Source organism: Bidens hawaiensis, unplaced genomic scaffold, assembly GCF_021521415.1.
Source record: "Bidens hawaiensis isolate Kalapana, Puna unplaced genomic scaffold, B.hawaiensis_p1.1 tig00019922_1, whole genome shotgun sequence".
NCBI classification, from domain to species: domain Eukaryota; kingdom Viridiplantae; phylum Streptophyta; class Magnoliopsida; order Asterales; family Asteraceae; genus Bidens; species Bidens hawaiensis.
In genome coordinates, this window is record NW_027493024.1 from 342,691 (window position 1) to 364,584 (window position 21,894).

Genomic DNA, 21,894 nt, shown 5'->3' on the forward strand with positions numbered 1-21,894 from the left:
AAACATGAGTAGATAGTACCACTGTTGTTGTGTTTTTATGGTACTTGATTTCTCTAAGAATTGTGATTCGCTTTCAAATTTAAACAATTCGTTGATACTCGGATTTTTAATTAGATAAGGCTTAGATAGATTTTTCAAGAACGAATATGCATGTGATTTATTTGTTCATATACCCTAAAATTGATAAAGAAACTTGTATTTAACTTTTTGTGGGTCATAAATCCGGATCTACACAATATGAATATATGATATCAAGTAAGCACGATGATTGTGCGAAATACAAACACCGTGGTAATTCAAGAATAGTATATTAATAAGAGAACAATAAGAACAAGATTAAATGTGGTTTTAATGCATACGATTCAATAGATTAATCGTCGTCAGATACATAAACTGAATACACTCAATTGCTCTCTAGAACAGATTGTGGCTGAAAATTTCTAATATGAGTGCTAACCCTAATTGTAACATAAAGTAACAATATACAGGATATCCATTACAAAGGCCCAAAGGCCAAGCCCAAAACCTAAGAACCCATCCAATCGAAATCACTCTTGTGATTTCGGTTTTACATGCTCGAAGCCGTAAACCATCTTATGTGCAATCCATTAACTCGCCAAACATCTTTGTTCCGTCTTGATTTATGTTGACGTTGTTTGATATGCATTAGTCTCGCCAATTTATGACCCAACAATCTCCCCTAGACTGATGCTATCAAAACCTTCTATGATCAACAACTTTAGAATTTGCATCCGATGCTCAACCAATCTCCCTATTTTTGATTGCATCATCCAATCTTGAACTTTAAATACTTCAAATGCTTCAGCTGTAGGAAACCAGTCTTGAAAGAATTATCAACTTTGATAGAAAGATCAATCATAAATATTTTCGAAAACATTTAAACAAAATAAATTAAAATAAGCAAACATATTTTTGTATTTTAGATTTTTAGTGATTTTCTTGAAAAGACTTGAAATGAGATCATATCAGCTTAACAAACTACATCACACATTAAGTTTAATACATACTCGACTTACAACTTTTGCAAATAAGTTGGGATCAACTCGTTCTAAGTCCAACCAAGGAACATTTTTCAGCACGCACATACTATGCTAGATCGGTCCATTGTCGTTATTGTTGTCCACTTAAATTCATGCTCATAATACTTACTTAGAGGGATAAGACCGGACACAATTTAGGTTCGTATGAGCTAGTGTAGTGGAACCCACACTTAAAAGCGTCTTTGTCAAGTTTCATTACAGTTTTACTGAGCCAAGTCACCCCAACTTGAGTTAAACCTTTGGCCACAAGATCAAAATAATTTTCACACAATATACAAAATACGAACTCTAGTTTGGTCATTGAGGCCCCTCGTAGTAACGATTCATCTCTTTCAAGTGCGACGTCGTTGTTTGGATATCAAGATTGACGAACAATAGTTTCCTTCATGGTTAGTTAACTAGACACATACACAGCTATTGCTTGTGCCCCAAAGAACCAGCGAGCGTCCTAAATACTTATCAAAATTGTCACACCCCGACCAAAGGCGGCGGAACATGCCGAGGTGTAACGATTGTCCATAAGCACATGACACTAATTAAAGTGACAGTATTTAATAAACTCATTTCATTTCACAACATCGAAAATGTCACATAACAATTATCCATAAAATAACCATAAACAAGATATCACAAAATATGGCAAATTGATATTGTTCATTTTTACTAATATCCTAAGGTCTTTGATGTCGTTTTCTTCACAATCATAAATCAACCAAGATGCAAACCTGCAACATTTCATAAAATAAAGTTTGTCAACACAAAGGTCGGTGAGCAATTCATAAGTTTAATCATATTAGTATATAATAAAGATAGCCACAAAACTTGCATACGAAACGATAAATAAAAGTGGTAATTTGGATAAATAGATATCGCTAAACACATTAGCGACACCTAGCTATAAGGGGATGCCAAATAGTCTAGGATTTTATAGTTATCGTTAATTGCATTACGTTAACGACACCTTGCTATAAGGGGATGCCAAATAGTCTAGGATTTTATAGTACCACCAACCAAAAGCGATAAACACATAGGCATATAAGCATAGAACACCAAATCAAGCAATTATTTAGGTAAAGTATACAACTACATTTGTGGTTTAAGATTCAAATATAAAGCATTTTGTTGAATAAGTATGAAATGTCACCCCCAAAATAAAAGATGGAAAATGGGGTATGAAATACTCACCTTCAAGTAGTAAACTTGAAAGATGATAATTTGGAGATTTGTCGGAACGACGAGTTTAACGCACAATGCCTAAAAAGAAAAGAAGTCTTGAATTTAGAAAGGTTGTCTTGAAGGTCTTTAAACAAAATAAATGTTGAGAAATGTAAATAATTAAAGTTCAAGGTTTAAAATGTGACTATTTAAGAATTTATAATAATAACCCTTTAAAAATGTAAGTTTGCTCGAAACCGGGTTAAAGTATCTAACCCTAATATTTACTCAACCTATGTTAAGTAATAAGGTGGGTAAAATGCAAGAATGCAAATTCCTTTGGAATAAAGATACTAAAACGGGTTTTTTTTATCGAGTGTTCGGGTTGTCGGTTCGGGTCTTGATAATTGGTCAAACTCAAAGTCAACTTTCCAAAATATTGAATGTTATGAGATAACTCAATAAAATTTAATAAGTCTTAACCAAGTATATAGTTCCATTGTTTTAGAACTAACAACGCACGTTAAGCGAGTGTTCGGTTTTGTCGGTCCAAACTTTGTTATGAGATCAAGTTGGATCCAACATTTCCAAGTACTTAAGAAAATATTTAAAAATCAATTTGTAACTATTTTTAAAGAAATATACAAGTCTTGATGGCTAAAAAAAACACACTTGTGTGTCTTAAGCGAACAAGAATCGGTTTGGTTCGGTTTCCATCTCACAACAAGTTCATAGATGGTTTCCACATGTCCAAACACTAAAGAACTAGTATAATAATGTACAAATAAAAAAATACCAAAAGTTAACAATAAAGTCTTTAAACAAAAGTTCGGTTTTCGGTTCGGATCGTGTTTCGGGTTAAGACCGAGGTAAGATTCTACAAACCCATAACCATAGAATTTGTAAAAATGATTTTAGAAACTTAGATCTAACACTAAGTATGTTTAAACAAACAAAACTAGTAACAAAGTTCGGTTTGCGGTTTAGAGATATTTACGGTTAAACCGAAGCATAGACTCTTAAAAACCCATAACCATGGAACTTGTAAACATGACCAACAAACTAAAATAAGCAAGATTAATATGTATGAACAAGTTATATAGATGTATATATATCAAGGACACGAGGTCCTCCATGAAGCTTTGCCTTATGGGGTCCGAAACCTCACCGACCGGAATCGGAGAAGTAACTACCAAAGGTAAACAAGGTGTGTGTATTATATATATGTTGCACAACCATAAACAAGTATTAATAAGGCTACATAAACTAATTAAAATGAAAGACCAAAATCCTTCAAGAACACTTAAGAAGATAACCTTGAATCTTTGATGTTTGAGAGAGTTTTTTTTTTTTTTTTTTGAGTTGTAGCAAGGGAAAATGAAAAGGAAAGGTGGTGTATATATAGGGTAATGTTGGTGGTCAAATATGGGTGTGAGACACAAGAGTTTTCATGCAAAATGGATCAAGACAAAAACACAAAAACAACAAATAAATAAATAATAAATTAATAAATAAATAAAAATAAAAATAAGATGTTTTCAAGACCCAACAAGTGTGAAACAATATTGTAACATAAATCCATCATTTTGATTATAACATAAGCTTCGGTTTACAAATCGGGTCGGTTTACATAATAAACAAATACAAAAACGAGTACAAACAAGACCCGAAATTGACGATTGTCACAAAAATAAAACTCTAATAAGCGTGCATTCTTCACCATCTACTTGTTTGAAGCTTAATATAGTTCACTTTGCCAATAAATTAATCCAATTATACTTAAATGATATTGATAACACTTCACCAACATCCCTTCCTCATTTAGAGTAGTACTTAATTAACTACAACAAAGTCATAATAGACAACAAACTTATGCATAAATTTACATGTCCTGATTATTTAATTTTCATCTTAGTATAACGCATATTTGAATATCATGGTGTCTCTACATATTGAACCCTTGCTATTCATTGTGAATACATGAAGATGATATATACAAAAGTTTACATATTAATACGTTCTTAACTGATACTATATTTTACTATCCTTCTATCCTAATCATTCATTAAGCATATCAAAGCCATGTCCCAGCTAGGGATGAGCTCGGTACCATACCGGTACCGACCGGTACCGAAAATCCCAGTCCTGAAAATCGCAAATGTTTTGTACCGGTACCGAAATGTTCGGTTCGGTATCGGTACGGTATCGGTCCCGAAAACTCAAAACCTTGGTACCGATTCGGTACCGACGGTACCAAATTGGTACCGATTTCGATACCGGTACCAATCGATACCATACCGATTTTTGCTCATCCCTTGTCTCAGCTTCTTAAGAGGCTAAACTTCATACTTATATAGGTAGTTCTTTTAATCTTGCACCTGCACATGTGCATATATTTATTATAAGAAGTTAAGCGTCAGCCTCCTCAACTTGCAACTCTAACCACATACTTGGGGTGATATTACTCTTATACACGAGATCTCTACCAAACCCTTTACTCATGATGGCTAGGAATATTCACCTGGAATCATAAAATTTAGAAACTAACATTTTCAATATCGCTTAGAAATACTATGGGTAAATATGATTATGGTCTAAAATCAAACCTACAACGAATATTTTGGTTTTTAGATTTTCATAACTTATCAGTTTCGATTACAAGTGATTCGGTCAGAAGTGTGTATTCAAGTTAATTTCAATTATGTTATCTCTAATCGAAAAGCAAATTTCACAATATATCATGCATTCATGCCAAATTCAACATTCTCGATAAGTAAACAAACACGGACCCAAATTTAAACTCGTGTTTGTTTGAATCAAAACCATACACGACCCAAATTATGAGTTCCAGTTTGGTTCCCTGTGACAAACTACGATTGAAATTTGATTACTTTTGTTTGGCATAGAAAAATATTAAAACTCAAAAACCAGACATATATGTGATAATTCAAAAGTTCGAGGGGTCAATAGAAAATAACGCAAAGTTCCAAAATTGAACAGTTAAGACAAGTAAGGTACAATTGTCAAGACACGTGACAAAACCCCACATGAGCAGAGTTGCAGGACAAAAGGACTTGCTACAGGGCTTTTTGGAGAAAAGTTTATTTCACATTTAAAATAAAAATAAAAGGTAGTGCTAAATTTTTCAAAAAATAATCGTTAATTTAACAAATCTCTCCCTCAAATTCAAATACTTTCTACTTTAAAAAAGCTAAAATCACAATAAAAGTAAAATTATTTAAATTAGCAATTTCCAACACCCCTAAAGGTATTTCATGTGACTTGACAGAGTGATTGACAAAAACAAATATAGTCAAACAAGCAAATAAAGGAAGTGATCCTTTATTAATATTTTTTATAAATGTAATTATTTTACAAAATATAAACTAAAGAAAATTAATGTTATGTATTTCACGTGACTTGACACAGTGATTGCCAAAAACAAACATAGTCAAACAAGCAAATAAAAAGAAGTGATCCTTTATTAAAGTTTTTATATATAAATAAAATTTCTTTTACAACTAAATAAAAGAATAATAACCAATGGCTAGCAAAAACAAAACCTTTAAACAATTTGAGATGAAAAATTAAGGTTTTGGGTTCAAATTCTTCAGACAATAAAAAATAAAAGAAATACATCATTCAAAAAAAAAAATTAAAGAATAATAAAGTTTTATGATAAATCCTTTTACGTATACAAATTATCAATGGGGTAGTTAAAAAAAAGTTAGAAAAATAGAGAAATGGATCATTTTAGAATGTGTTTAATGTTTATATATTCATAATTATTCCAGCTAATTGACCACTTCACATCCAGCTATCAATAATTAATAATATATAATTTATATATCATATAAAAACTTTAATTTTAACAAGAAAAAGGTCAAAAAAATAAAAAAAAAAAGATAAAGTTCACTTTCTTTTAAACATGATAATATAGTAATAATAAAATATCAGAAATTGCTTCACTATGGCTCTTGTTCCTGTACAATAGTCCTTGCTCGCTTGGCTTCTCTCTCTTCCTCCGGCACCTGAACAAAATTCCGGTCATCTGAACGGGTGTCACAGCTCACACAAGTAGCCGCATCCAGCACACCGTCAGGACTGGGCGGCGGCGGCTGATCAGCAGGTCTTGTGACTTTATGATCGACCGAGGGGCACGTGTCGACCAGATACTCCTCCATTAGTTGATGACAGCTTCTCACCATTTCCTGTAGAATAAAAAATCAATTATTTAAATCATGAAATAGTCGTTTTTCCAATTTATCACAGCTTTTCATGCGTCAAATTTCACACTTTTTGTCAAAAAGGTCAAACTAAATCACCAATAATAATTTTGTATCAAAGTGTCGGGCATTGTTGGTGCACATAGGCATCTTAACGTCCCAAACACCACGCCCCACCAAACAACGACGGCGTTAAGAGGGGGCGCCACACCTTTTCATATCGGTTAAGATGTTAACGCCCCCATAATCAGTTAAGGTGTTATCGCCCCCATAAACGCCAATCGAGTGGGTCCCCGCCCCCTAAACGTGCCAATCAATTGATTTTCTAATTTAATCTATGGTTAACTTACAACGCATTATTTTAAGTTAACTCATAACACACTATTTTAAGGATGGTTAGTTAATAACTTTTTGTTTACATGGTGTTAACATGACGTTTTAACTAGGTAGTCCCATTGAATATAAAAGTATTGAATATAAAAGGTTGAATAAATCTTTGTCTATTCAAAAAGTGTAGTTTGAAGTCGTTTTTACAAAATTAACAAAAAATGTAATTTAAGGGCAGCGTTAGAGATTAGAGAATGTGTTTTCTGTTAAATAAAAATAAATAAATAATTACTTTGTCTACTTTCTCGTAGTAACTCTCCGGTACCTCCACGCCTTTGCCAGCGACTGATATCACTGTCGCTGCCGCAATCACTGACGGCCGAAACCTCAAAAAGTCGATAACTGCAAACATTCAACAAAAACTGATAACTCAATAAAAAAACATAAAGCAAAGTGTCTCTTATTCTTAACAACTTGAATATATCGGGTAGTGGGTTTAATTACCGCGAATGGTTTTAATGATAATATCCGAGCATTTCCAATGTAAATGGTGATTGTTTGTAGAGGACGATTGCGGGAGCTTAACAATGAAATAATGGAGAAAGTCAAACGGAGTGACCGATCGGAGCCTCCATCTGAGTTTCTGCATTATCATAAGCTCCATTCTCTGAATGGACTTGGGTTCGAATACGAACCGGGGCTCCGAAACTTGGAGATCCAATAGCAAAGGCACCTCAGGCTCTTCCATTTTAGCAGCTAATGAAAAACACGCCACTGATAACAATTGAAGCTTCCATTGTCTATCCCACTGTACATGTTCACAAACCTCATTGTCATTGGTATACACAATTTCAAATAAACTATGCATATATATATATTAATGTATGTGTATATACTATATACCCCCAGATAGGCGGTCGAGGAGAGAAACCGGTCGAAATAGTTGACGGCAAGTATTGCAGTTGTTGGATGAAACTGGTAATGAGCGTGAGCCTGCATTCAGATTAATCTCATTATGCTTAAAATGAAACAAGTAATGCATACTATGCATGTATATGTAAATTAGTAAATACCATCTTAGAATAATACATGAAACATTAAATCATACACATTACTAATCTTTATTATGTACAGGTTGTAGCTGAAAAATTTGTATTACATATAATAACTACTAAAAAGAATAAAAAAATATGTAAAAAGTATATATAAAAGAGTTAAAAAATATATGTAAAAACTAATATACAGCTATACAGGTTTCAAAAATATATTCATTATCATTTAATGTAATTAGAGTTCCATTAATATATGATTGATAAAGATAGTTGCATAGATTTTAAATTATACCCATAAAGGAAAACAAAAACATAATTAGATTCTTAAAAATTTCTTAAAACAAGTAATAATTTCAAGTAAACGTGTTTTATTTATTTTCTTTAAAAAATAAATAAATAATTAATACTATAATTCTTTTCTTTAAATTAAATATGTTTTGTTAGTCTAACTATTATTTATTTATTAACTATACAAATTAATAAATTATTATTAGCATAATTTGCTTTCTAATACATGTTGTTTTAGTTTTCAAATCATTATCTTCCATAGAAATAAATAAACAAACATTTTCTTTAATAATAAAGAAATCATTATTAAAAAGAAAAGAATTAAGAAAACAGAAAAGCTAGCAAAACATACATTGAGAATCCAGTTGATAGAATCTTGCCGGTGGGTGACGTGGACGGAGCCACGTCGGCATCGGAGCAGGTAGTCCGGCGGTGGAGAATGACTCCGTTCGGCGGCGATGAGTGAGTCGATGACAGAATCTTCGATCGGCGGCGACTGGTGGTAGTTAACGACATCGGAGATAAATAAACTACAATCGGACCGATCAGACATGGTGATGGAGAATAATATTGCAAAAAGACACAACGGTTAAAACAACAGTGACGGCATTGACGGCGGAGGCTGGTGGTAGTACGGTGGCGGAAGGACGCATGATTTATGGTTCCGGAAACGACATGTTTTTTAATAATCTCTTTTTGTGTCTGGGTGTTGTTTGTTTGTGAGTATTTAAGGTGGAGTGAAAATATATATTGCAGGTGAGAAATGGATCAACGGTTGGTGTGTTTGGCGTAGGGTAAAGGTATGTGGTGCAAAGTAGGGGAATATGGTCCGGTTAATTTTTGGCTCGGGAGGTGTGTCTTGACTAGTCAACTACACCACTGGGGTGTTTTGGATCATTCACATTATTGGGGATGCATTAAGGCTAAGGGGGTGTGGGGGGCTTTAATGAAGGCTTTAATGGGGCTCCAACCAATAATATTATGACGTGTGGCAGAGAGAGAAACTGGATAAGGGGGGTGTTGGAGCCCTCGTTGGAGCCCCTGGCCCTGGTGTGGAGGGACTCCAGTAGGGGCTCCAGCGAATTTTTTTTTTATTTTTTTATAAATATATTCAAACAACGTATTATTAAAAAAAAACTCATAAATTATTAAAAAAAACACACATTAATATCTAAAAATAAAATAAAAATTAAAGTACTATAAAAAAACATTATTCTTATTCTTCGGCTTGGTCTTCTTCGATCAACCTCTTTCGGATACGTTCCTTTTGCTTTTCCATTAGCATTTGATCGACCGGATTTAGGTTACTGAAGTCTCTAGTAAGAAAGTCCAAATCTCTCATTCGACTTTTTTCCTTTTTGTCATTAGAGACCACCTCCATGGTTTTGTTGAATTTATTGAGGGATTCAACAAGATTGGCGATGTTTACGGCTTCCCTCTCAGCCGGTTTTTTCCCCTTGGCGTCCCTTCCCAATGGCCGCCTCCTCGGCTGTGAAGACGTTTCCTCCTCCGCAATGTTTAGGTCGAATCCAACGCGGCAATCCGACCCGGTTGAAGTGCTATACGCTCCAGACGAACTAGTTTTAATCCGTTTCGCCCTTACTTCCGCATCAAAGTCCGGCGCCACCAGCTCAACCCACTTGGAACACCTTTTCAACCTCTCCCACAACAATAAATCGTCCCACGTCTTCACCATCCCATACCTCCGCAAACACTCCTGCTTCCACTCTTCGACCGTGAAATTGTAAACCGCCAAATCATCACTGCCACTTGGTCTCATACGACCGCTGTTCCTGTTGAAAAGATTAGTAAACAAGCCGACAAATTTTCTGATTTCGGACCACCGACCCGAAATCATATCGGCGTTCCGCTCTGTACTCCCAACGAGCATGTAGAACGTCTCCCTAACCTTTGTCCAAAAAATCTTGCTCTTTTGGTAGTCGGCTGCAAAATGAATAAATAAATTAGATTTCCATTTAACTTTTATATTTAACTTTTTTATTAAAAATCATTTTTAAAAACGTTAAAACAATTACCGCAACGCCGATCCTCATAAATGACTATCCAAGCCCGACACAAGGCTTCCTTCTCATCCGATGACCACGGAGTAGCTTTCCGTTTCGTCCTCGGAGTCGAAGCCGGTCCCGACCCGTCCGTTGCAAGTTGTTTTTTCCGGTGGACGCGTCTTTTTGGTCCCGTAGCTTCACCGTGTGATTCTTGTGTCTCCGGAACAACAAAGTTAGGAGACAGTTGTGTGTTGGATGGTTGAAAGCCGGATGATTCTTGCGGCTCCGAATAAAACATCGGTTGGTGCGGTGACGACCATAAATCGTCGTCAATATAATCTGAATCAAGGTTTGGGTACCAATTTCCAGCCATTTTTTAAAAAAAAAAGTTGAGAAGATGAATTGATTTTGGGTGAAGGTTTGAAGTTGTGGTATAAAAATGGGTGAAATGGGGTATTATATAGGAAAATTTTTTTTTTTTAATTTAATAAGAGCCCAACGGCTTTTTTTCTAAAATTCAACAAGTTCCTCTCTCTCTTCTCCCGCTAACAGGCTCACGCCTGCATGGATTTTCGCGTTAGCGCCCCGTTAGCGCCCCGGTGGTGTGGTGTTAGCGCCTGGGGGCGCGAGCTGAGGGGCTCTAGCGCCCCTGTTGAAGCCCCACACACCTCAGCCTAAGTTATAACAACTCTTCAATTTATTGCATTTTCATCTAAAATAATTATTACCAATATAATATCAATTAAATTCACCCATGAGCACTTAAGGTATTACCTCATGACACGCACACACAATTTTATATATGTGGAGAAAATTCATGAGAAATAAACGCATAGCTAGAAAGGTGAGAAAACAATATTATTAGTTTTTTAATGATGTTGTTAAGGTGCTAAGTATTTTTTAATCGGTCAAAGGTATAGTGCGTTTGGTTCATAAAAAGATAATTTTTTTAATATTCATAGGGTCTCTTAATAATTCAGTATAAGATTGTCAAACAATTCTTAAATCATTGAGTAAGTGCAATTAATGAATTTAAATAATAATGACAAGTTACCAACTTAATGTACCAAGTTTTTAATGAAAAAGGATAGTATGATCTTTTGTGGGTTTTTTTTCTTTTTTTTTAGTAAAAATGTGCCCATTACTATAACTAATTTGTTACGAGGTTGCGCGGTATACACTAGTGGGCAACCTCACTGGTCTAACGTGGTCCTACGTGGATGCCACCTCACTCGCGTGAGACCCGGGAACACCGCCCCCCCCCCCCCTCTACTGGCTCATGTGTGACGTGAGGCCACTGATGGCCATCGGTCGAGTCATTTTGTCCACTTGGCTGTTGGGAACGGTCTTTAAAAAAAATTAAATTTTTAACCTTTTTAATAGTATATATACTACCCCGTTTTAACCAAAAATAAACCAATTTCAACCATTCTCGTCTATATATTTTAACCATCTATAAAATTTCTACACAACCCAAAATGGATCCCAACTTTAACGCGATCCTGGAGGTAACGCAAGGTTCGGTTCAAGCTTACAACTAGTGGCTCTAGTATAATGCATACCTCCAGCAACAAGGCATTTTAAGTGAAAGCCTTCAAACTGACAATGAGTTCATGAGGTGGTGTCGGAAATCCAAACCAAACCCGAACCCGCGAAGAAGAAGAAGACGACGAAAAAGCGTGCCATTAATGTAACCCAACCCCAACCCATTGAACCGTCGCACCGAGAAAGGGTTCTCATGTGGAACGCAACCGAAGAGGTCGCTTTGGCAAGAGCTTGGGTTAGCGAAAGCGAGAACGCGTCAAATGGTATTATTTTTCTTTTTATAATCCTTTTTAACGATCTCAATAGTTTAAATTTGTTTACGTTTTACATTTTATTAACACGTTATTAGGTAACGCGCAAACGAGAACGAGTTTTTGGAATGCCATCGCAAAGAAATATCATGAAATTTTACAAGTCCTGGCGTATCGGACACATGGTTCATTAAACGGAAAGTGGAGGGAGATGAATAGAAAGGTAGGATGGCATAACACTATTTACCTCAACGTCAAGAGTAATTCAAAGAGTGGTAGTAGTGACGTCGATCATTACAAGTGGCAAACGAACGATATGTTGCCAAACATAAGAATGTGTTTCCCTACGTACAAGTTTGGGAAATTGTTCGGTTGTGTCCAAAGTGGCATTCGGTACCGAATAGGTTGAGTTGGTGAAGCAGACAAAAACTTCCGAAAGTGGAGAGTTTAGCACAGGTGGTTCGGATGCCCGTTGTAACCAATATCTTAATTTTGAGTTTAACAATGAGGATCCGGTTGAACCGAAACGTCCAATTGGGAGAGACAAGGCGAAGGCAATGGCAAAGACAAAGGGAACAGGATCGTCTTCAACCGACAACCCAAACTTTGTTTTTATAAAGGATGAATTTGCAAGTTTTAAGGAGTTGCAAATTGAAAAGATGAAAATGAGGCAAAAAATAATAATAATAAGTGAAGATGGGGCCGAAATTGAACCGGAAAAAACTCGTTTAATGGAGGCCGAGCGGAAAGACAAGGACAGGCGGAAAGATTTCGATCTCTTAACGCGAGATCTTAGCCATCTACATAGAGAATAACTCAATTTGGCGTTGCCATTGAAACCAAAAATCGCCCAAAAATGTAATATAACTATCTAGGTTTTTAGATTTATTTTTTAGTTATTTATATTTTTCTTCTTTATTAGTTTTGTTCTAGTATTTTAGTTTATGATTTGTATATTTTTTAAACTAATGTAATCGTTTCCATTTTTTAATTCATGCATTTTAATTTATTATATATTTTAAATATAAATTGTATAAAAATATAAAATGAAGCATGATGGAGAATGATACGAATGGTGTATACCCCTATGTTAAGGGTGTGGATGATGTTGAGTGAGGGGAAAAAGCTGACGTGACGCTGACATGGCAAATAAGGATAATGGTTTTAAGTGGTATATATCCCTTAGCCTTATTACTAATTAATTCAAAGTTATAAATAAGGTTTCTTAAAATTTATTATTTTTAATTAATCTTTCTAATCCAAAGTATTGTTAATCAATTACCAAAATATCTTCATACATATTAATTTAAAAGCGTCAAATACCATATTCATGTGTTACCTATACAGATTCATGCGTTGCATACACCGATTCATGTACTGTGCAGGTGACATTTGTAACATTTCGAATTTTCCAAACCCGTATTCGTTTACGTTTAACCCGACCGGAAACATTTTAGATCTTTGTTATTAATAAAAATCAAACGTTTATGAGTAATTAAGTTTCCATATGATCACTTTAGGCCCTTCATACTTTAAAAGATGTTCAATTCTTAATTTATGCATAAAAGATTCATTAATTATCTAATTCTCAAACCACAAGACCAAAACTGTCAAAATATGAAACTCCACCTTAGGAGGCCGGAGCACCACGTGGTGGGAGGCCTCTCCCCCACCACGTGGTGCTATGGAGGCTCTGATCAGATCGTTTAAGTTATTTCGTTTCCTAGTTCATTTTTAGCATGTAAATCGCTTATTTTAGGCATAAATCGAGTAAATTAAGGTCCAAGAAAGGGATATTAACCAAAATACAAGTCCATACTCTAAAATAATGATAATGAACGAAATCTATAACTTATTTCATTGATTTAATCATTAAATGCATGTTCGGTTTTCTAAACGAGTGAATTTACTAAATATAGTTCGTATTTGTAACCTCTATATAAACACATCATAATTCTCTACCACAAACCTGTATCCTAAACCTAGAGATACCCACCATCCGTCGCCTACCTCCAACCTTCACAATCTTCTTCGATTTTCGTGTTATTGTTAAAGATACAAGTTAAGACGATTGACTTTACTTGCTTTAGGATCATTGACTCTTCCTTTCTTTTGATTATTTCACTTTACGGGTAAGTTTTAAAGTATGAATTGTTAATATATATTCCCTAGTCAATAACATTCAATCAATTTTGGTGGTTGAAGGGTGTTGACTGGTCAATTCGCTTAAAACCCGTTAAAAGGCAAAACAGCCAACAAGTTTGACTTTATGTTTTCTCATACTTCTGGTCAGATTCAACGTTCGGTCCAGAAGACTTTTATTCTTGTAACGTAATTTTAAGGCTATTGACCAAAACCCGACTTCCGACTCGTTGTTCGGATTCTGGTCAGTACCAGCTCGCTTAAATATTTAATTTAACATAACCGGAGTTCTAGACGTCCGTTTGGATCGATTCCAGCGGAATTAAGTTCTTTTTTACTTATATTAGCATATCTCCAAGTTTCAGGTTCTGATCATTTATATCGTTTGACGCGTAGTGGACGACTCACTTAATCTTTAGTTCGTTTATCTTAATTAATAATCACTTGCCTTTAATCTAAGGTGAGTTTGATCATTCCCCTCTTTATCTACGTTTTTCAAATGATTTGGGGACATATGCGTACTTACTCATATTTTCTATTATATATATATATATATATATATATATATATATCTCAAACAATCGCAAACATAGTCATTATGTGATCAATTAAATGTTATGTACTAATTGCTACTTGTTTAATTGTTTACTTTACAACATTTAGAGAGGTCCAACATATCCCCTTGTATAGGGTTCTCATTAGTATGATCATACGACGGTATTAGTAACCGGAGCCCGATTCGCTTGGCGAAGGTAAAACGACAACTTTAGTCATTGTAATCAATGCCCGATTCGCTTGGAAACGATTCATTGGCACACTAGCAAGTCTTGGGTTAGTCTATGGTTGTGTTTATGGTTGATATATGTTTGTTATGATTTGATTGATTACTATCACATGTGTTGTTTGGGTATTTAATATTTACCATTTATTATTTATTTATTATATAATTATTTGTTGTGTCAAAATTGGTGATCATCTCACTCAATATGTGTTGTTGACAAACTCCATTTTCTACGCATATACAGGATGCTTTTTATTGAAGATAGAAGTTGGACACTTAAAGAAAACCTTAGGATATAACAAAGAAAATCGTTACTTAAGTTTGTTTGGATCATATTCACTTATTTGGAATATTTTGTTATATTTGGATATTGTGTGTATTCTTTGAATAAAATAATTAATTAGATATTGTCATTTATATTCATGATAGTATCTTCGAGCTGCGAGCAATCGGATCACGCCCCGGCATTTCCGCCTTAGGTTGGAGCGTGACAAAATTACGAATGTGTATGTAAAAATCTTGCAACTGTAGGTTATTAGCATGATCTACCACTTAATGTGGAAATAAAAAATTAGTTAATTTTTTTTCTATATAGGTTCATATGTGTAGAGTGTATGTGGTATTTACGAATTTTGTATGTTGAAATTTTATTATGTGTAAGTTCATAAATGTACTATGTATGTGGTATTACGAATTGGCTATTGAACTGGAAATATTTTGAGATTTGTTTAACAACGAACAGTTTATAATGAACAAATTAATCTTGGATTAAAATACAAAAACAAACAATTTAGAGATAATAATATAATGATTTCTAATCTTGTTTTAAAAATGAATAGTTACAAAAAAATAGATATGTAACTAATATATCCTTTTAATTATTAACTCGGAAAATAAAATGAAATTACATGATTGGTGATAATCGTTTTTCGGTGTAACAACTACCTCCTACATGAATCTTTCTCTCATGATGGTTTCCGATCAATGTAAAACACATGTCGGTATCCTTTTGTCATATTTCTTTAATTTTTTTTTCTTTTACTTGCTATATATATTGAGTGCCAATGCCATATCAGTACTGTAATAAGCCAAACCTTTATTGATGGAAAGTGAATTCCCACAACATCGTGTGAGGGAATTCTACTAGTTGATAATATTAATCAATGATTGAGACATTAGCAATGTTGTAAAAATCGCTAGTCGGACGGTGCGGTGGGGACTAGCGATTAATTGGAATTAATCGAGTTTAATTGGGATTAATCGGATTCAGTTTTATATATACACGCACACATGTTTTTATGTAATTTTCAATTTTATACACACAAACATATTTTGGCCGGAAATTGGCTAAAATCTCGTTGGAAACCGCTGGTTTTTGCTATAATTTAGCCGAAAACCGCTGATTTTGATCAGAATCTCGTTGGAAACCGCTGATTTTGGTCGGAATCTCACCAAAAACCGTCGATTTTGGCTGGATTTGACCGTTGACCGATTAATTGGCCAGCTAAAACAAAATTAATCAGTGAAGTAGGGACTGGCGATTAATCAGAGATTAATCGGTGTCTAGTCAGGATTTTTACACCACTGGATATTAGGGGTGCATGGACAAAACTGAGAAAAGCCATTTTGTATATTCTAAGTTTTTTTTTTCTTTTTTTTTTGCTTTTGAAAAAAGTATACCATACGTCGGAGTATATTTATATTTCTTCATTTTAAGCATAGTATTTCTATACTTAAATTGATTTTTAATGAAAACTACAATGTAGTATGTGTACGTATAATGTGTGTAATTAGATATTGGTTGCGTAATTATAAATATAGGTTGTCTAACTGTTTATCTAGGTTGTGTAAATACTTATACATGTTAAGAGTTATATATGTTGCGTGATTATTTATATATTTTGCATAACTTGTTCGTAGCTATAGTGATTACGCACGCTAAATCGTCTTTATAGAATATACCTACAAAAGGCCTACAACTTTATTGAAATGTGCATGTGTTACACACTTCACATGAAGTAGTTAAATTTGTATTAGGGTATATTATAGTTTTGTTGTTGTATAATTATATCTACGGATTCAACTTAACCAGAAAAAGGTCAAACTCCCAAAATTGTATTTTACAAAAGTTAGCCCTACATTTATATGTTGTCACTCAACAATCGTTAAATCCTCATCATGTACCTGCCATGTGAGGCTATTTTGATCATATTGGCCTCTCAAAACATGTGAACCTATTTTGTTGTGTTAAGGTAATATCTTACTGTCTTTAAAATTTTTATTTGAAAGTGATAAATATTATCAAACAAATTTAGAATTTTTTTTTATAAAAGTTCTATGTTAAAATTTGACTATAAACTAACAAAAGCCAATTTTAGGTGTCAAACATGACTAAACCTAAGTTTGTTATAAATCGATTTAGTGCATTCTCCGTCTATTCCCTATATTTATGTGAGGACGTTTTGTAAATTATATGGTATGGTTATAAGTGGTTGTGCGTGGAGGAGATAGAAAATGTTATATGGGAAAGTTAAATTTGGGGTTTCACTGTTCACACCGTATAATTTTTTAATATTTTTTGAAAGTGGTTGTGAGTGAAAAAGAGAGAAAAGATAATGATAAAGGTATAAAAAGTATTATTTAACTGACCAGAAGAGAGAAAATGCAATGATTTTTAGTGTAATTATTTGATATATATGAATATATAATATGGGTAGGGAATGGACTGAGAATGCTCTTAGAGCATTCACATCCCACACTGCGTATATTTATGAGTGGATTATGCATATTATATAATGTGGTTGTGAGTGGAAAAGAGAAAAAGAATGTTATTGTTCATCTTTATATTTGGGAAGACATTGTTTACCTCTGTTAATTTTTTAATATTTTTTGAAAATGATTGTGAGCGACAGAGATAGAAAAAGTAATGATAAATGTATAAAAATATTATTCAATTGAAAATAATAGAGTAAAGATAGTGATTTTTATTGTAATTATAGAGATAATGATGGAGGATGGACTATGTATGCTCTTAAACCCTAGAAGTTAAAGCGAGAGATGGAGTACCATAAACCTATAGAGAAATTAGAATTTCAATTTGTGAAAAAAGCCAATGATCATTAAAGCAAACTGTAAACAGATCATTAAGAAAGTGTATTTACAACTGTAAAACCTGCATCTTTATCAAGTTAATAACTTGTTTCTAGAACAACCATACCTTACTTATAAAAATTAAATTTGACCAAAACATTATACGCAACATGTGATAGATAGCATCGTGTAAGCCATTCCAATACATGGTTTAAAAATAACCCATCATCTACCAAAGTGTATATACACGAGCAAATACACAATAAAGGCTATTGCAGAGGGCACGATTTTTTTCTGTCGTCGTTTTTTTTCCAGTGTCTGGATTTATGTTTGCTTAACGTCAAAATTTTCGAGCTTGGCCAGGTTTTATTACTAAAGTTCCAATTGAGAACAAATAAAATCACCAAAGTTCTAAAACTAATTTCAATCAAGTTTCATGTTTAATCAATAATCAAGTTTCAAATATTTCCCTTCTATCAAGCCACACAAGTATTCCACTGAGGATTTGGTCATGCTATAAACCTCACGAAAATTCAACTCTAGCGTATTCACCCAAAACCATATATATTTAATGCGACCAGTCGACCACCATAAAATCAACAAAAGTCAAAGTGAGCGATCAAACCTAACTAAACCAAAGTTTGTTTATTAATTGAAGTTAAGACTACATTCAATTCTCTCAACGAATTACACGTATCAACATTAATTGCTATTTTCCTTTACCAATACTTATTCTCGCGTCATATGTCACACCCTCAAATTTTCATTTTAGGGGTTTTACCGCCAGGCATGTGACACACTAGGATCTAACCACTCGTCATGTTAAACAACCACTATATGAATTTAATAAAATGTTGTTTATCCTTATTCAACATGATCAGTAGTGAAAATTATTCAGATTGTTTAAAAACCTGCGGAAGCAAGCTGAAGCAAAAGTAAACATGTGCAATACAAGCACAACTCAAAACAGTTGTCAGAGTATGCAAAATAAAATGTTTGTGAAAATGATAAGACTCCAAATGCATGTGTGTTGAAAGATCCAAGGCGCTACCTTTAGGGCTGTGAAATGGTTCAGAACCGAACCGGAACCGACAATGGCTGAAAATAGAACCAACATCCGAACCTATTATAGTAAACCGGTTCGGTTTCAGAACCTGTAAAGTCGATTCTTGCTAATTGGTTTTGTGCCAGAACTAGTTTGGTCGTTTATTTTTCAAACGGGTAGTGCAAACTTTGCAAATTGCAAAACAAGTTTATGTAATTTTATGTCTTATTTCAAGAAAAAATTAATTTAGATTACAATATGAACATATCCATACTAAAAACCAACTTTTTGAAGCTAAATAAATCATTAGTGATGATAGATTAAAGGAAGATCATATTATTATATATTACATTACATTGAAAGCTTGAATCAAAACTGATCTTGGCTGCTAGGTATTGAACGTAAAGAAGTAAGATTTTGAATTAACAAATGACTGAATAGATGTCGGCTAATAAGTTACCCTATAAAAATGGGGATTGTTAATTTTATTTAAAATTTTTTTTATTATTCCAGTTCTTCGGTTCCATGTCTGGAACCATCGGTTTTACTGGGGAACCATATAATGTAAATATTGAGAACCGGGAACCGTAAGGTAACACACGTTAGCGGTTTTGAGACACCGGTTCAGTGCCGATTCCTCGGTTCTGTTGATTCTGAACTGTTTCTTGTTCACCCCTAGTTACCTTAGAGACCTAAGAAAAATATATATTAAAGTGTGTCAATACAAGATTTGTAAGGCCCCGATCCCGGTAGCCCTACATTCGGTGTTGGATTTACTCATAAACGCAGTTCAAAGATTATAGTTAATTAAAACTTTTGCAAAACTATAAAAGTCAACCATTTCTTACAAACCATAAGGTACTTGTCTTAAAATAGCATAACAGTAGTCTCAACAATAAACATAAAACGGCATATGATTCTTCATTTCTTCGATGCTAGTCTTCCCTTGAATGCCATGTGTCCCTCCTCAAGCAACATGTCTCATCCTACTCACCTGCGTGCATACTAAAAGTCAGCTACAATGAGTGAGTTCTAGTTAATCAGGCAACATACAATTCATTCATATACTTACAAATACGCATCCGAAGATACGAATTTTATACTTAACCTGTTCATCTTTCATTCATACATACATTCATTCACTATTTCATATTTTATACTTTCTTTCTTTATACTTTCATACTTACATAACTTTCATATTATCTCTACGTTTTAAAGAGCATTTTGCCTACATTCCTTGGATATTATTAGGATCCGATGCCCTACGTATCTCGGATATTATTAGGGTCCGTGCTTTACATACCTCGGATATTATTAGGGTTCGGTGTCCTTCATACCTCGGATATTATTAGGGTCCTGTACCCTTCTTCTCGTTCCATAACAACCATACATGTCTCGTCGTACGACCATACTTTCATTTCATATCTTTTATTATATATGTGTATATCAATCAATATATATCCACGTACATACTCGTTACTCTTTCTATATCGCTTAATGTACATACACAAGCATTCATCTAACATACACTTACCACTCAAGGTAAGCGTATTAACTAACATATAGGAGTATGCACACAGCCCCGAAAACATAACAGAGAAAACGGGCTAGAACTCACCTGAAGTCGGTTCCTCTCGGAGTTAATGGTGATACCTCTCTTCAATTGAGCACGGCTAACTGTTTAACAAGTTACAAGTATCAATGAGTGATGAACCAGTGAAGACCCCATCGCGTACTGCGATGGGTGGCACAGACGGGAAAGTTAGGGTTTTATATACTTCCAAGCACCCAAAAATCTTAGAAATCGCCCAATTGTGTGTGTGTGTGTGTTCGTGTGGTTAGGCTGTGAGAGGTTATTAGGCAACTAGGGTTTTATATTGAGTTTTAAAACAACAATAAAGTCTGATGAAATCTTCGTGTGTCGCGAACCGGAGTGGGCTCGTCCTTCGCGATGCACGAGCCCAGTTTAGTCTGGTGTTATAATATATATATATATATATATATATATATATATATATATATATAACTCTTCTCATGTCATATAAACACATAATCAAGTGCACATTACCAAGTGGCACGTAAAGATTATCTGAATTACTTAACCTATTCGGGTTCGATATTGATCACCAACGCGTTAGGACAGACTCGTATGTGTGACTCCTTACTTAATCGTGTTACTATTATGCATGAATGTTTGAGATAACGAAGTGTGTGTTAACTGAGTTAACCTGAAAATGCCGGGTGTCACATCATATACTGGTCATATTGAGCGTGTTCACTGTAATGAGGCTAACGGTGTTTTACGTCGAGGGAACAACCTCATATGGGAAAGAAAATGACTTGTTTCGGTGTTATCGCAATCCCCAATCTACTAATTATATGAATTTTGGTAGCAATAATTATAAAAAAAAACATATAAATTTTTTTATACAAAATGATAGGGAGGTGATTTGTGCTTCATCTTTATTAAACACGCTATCAACCTTTAAATGTTTTTACTGGTTAATGTTTGCTTACATCCAAAAGTAAAATAGTAATAAATTGGTAAATTTGATGTACTGCGAAATAAAATTTGATATAGAACTATTATAAAAAGATCGGTATAAAACATCATATATTCTGAAGTAAATATAAAATGCAAATAAGCATAAAAGGTTTTCAAACTTCAACTTTATAATATGTGACACATACATAGCATGCTATATTACTTAACCACGACCCAATATGCACCCTTACACACCAATAATTCCCTCTCTTATATGTATCTATGGAGGAGCAAATGTATTAGGAATGATCAAATTGTACCAATATCACTGACTTTTTATCTTTGGTATCGGTATTGTACCGTGTCGAGTATTTTCGGTACTCGAACCTATTTTTGACGAATTTCAGTATTGGTATTTTCGATACCGGTACCAAGCTCAT

General features: G+C 34.1%; 1 protein-coding gene across 1 annotated transcript; it reads right to left on the reverse strand.

Moving 5' to 3' along the window:
- Positions 1 to 6,184: 6,184 nt before the first annotated feature.
- On the reverse strand, positions 6,185 to 8,662 carry LOC143559470 (cyclin-D4-1-like). The gene is made up of 5 exons (XM_077048042.1): positions 8,462 to 8,662; positions 7,673 to 7,762; positions 7,274 to 7,577; positions 7,062 to 7,171; positions 6,185 to 6,427 (listed from the first exon to the last, which is right to left on the reverse strand). Exons 1-5 carry the CDS (start codon positions 8,660 to 8,662, stop codon positions 6,185 to 6,187), a joined length of 948 nt encoding a protein of 315 aa, XP_076904157.1.
- Between the last annotated feature and the right edge of the window lie 13,232 nt (positions 8,663 to 21,894).

Bases quoted from the DNA above. Each gene is read 5' to 3' on its own strand.
- LOC143559470 (XM_077048042.1), bottom strand. From the start codon at position 8,662: ATGTCTGATCGGTCCGATTGTAGTTTATTTATCTCCGATGTCGTTAAC. The intron at 7,172-7,273 runs GTAATTAAACCC...GAATGTTTGCAG, and splicing joins TATCATTAAAACCATTCGCG to TTATCGACTTTTTGAGGTTT. The intron at 6,428-7,061 runs GTAATTATTTAT...TTTATTCTACAG, and splicing joins ACTACGAGAAAGTAGACAAA to GAAATGGTGAGAAGCTGTCA.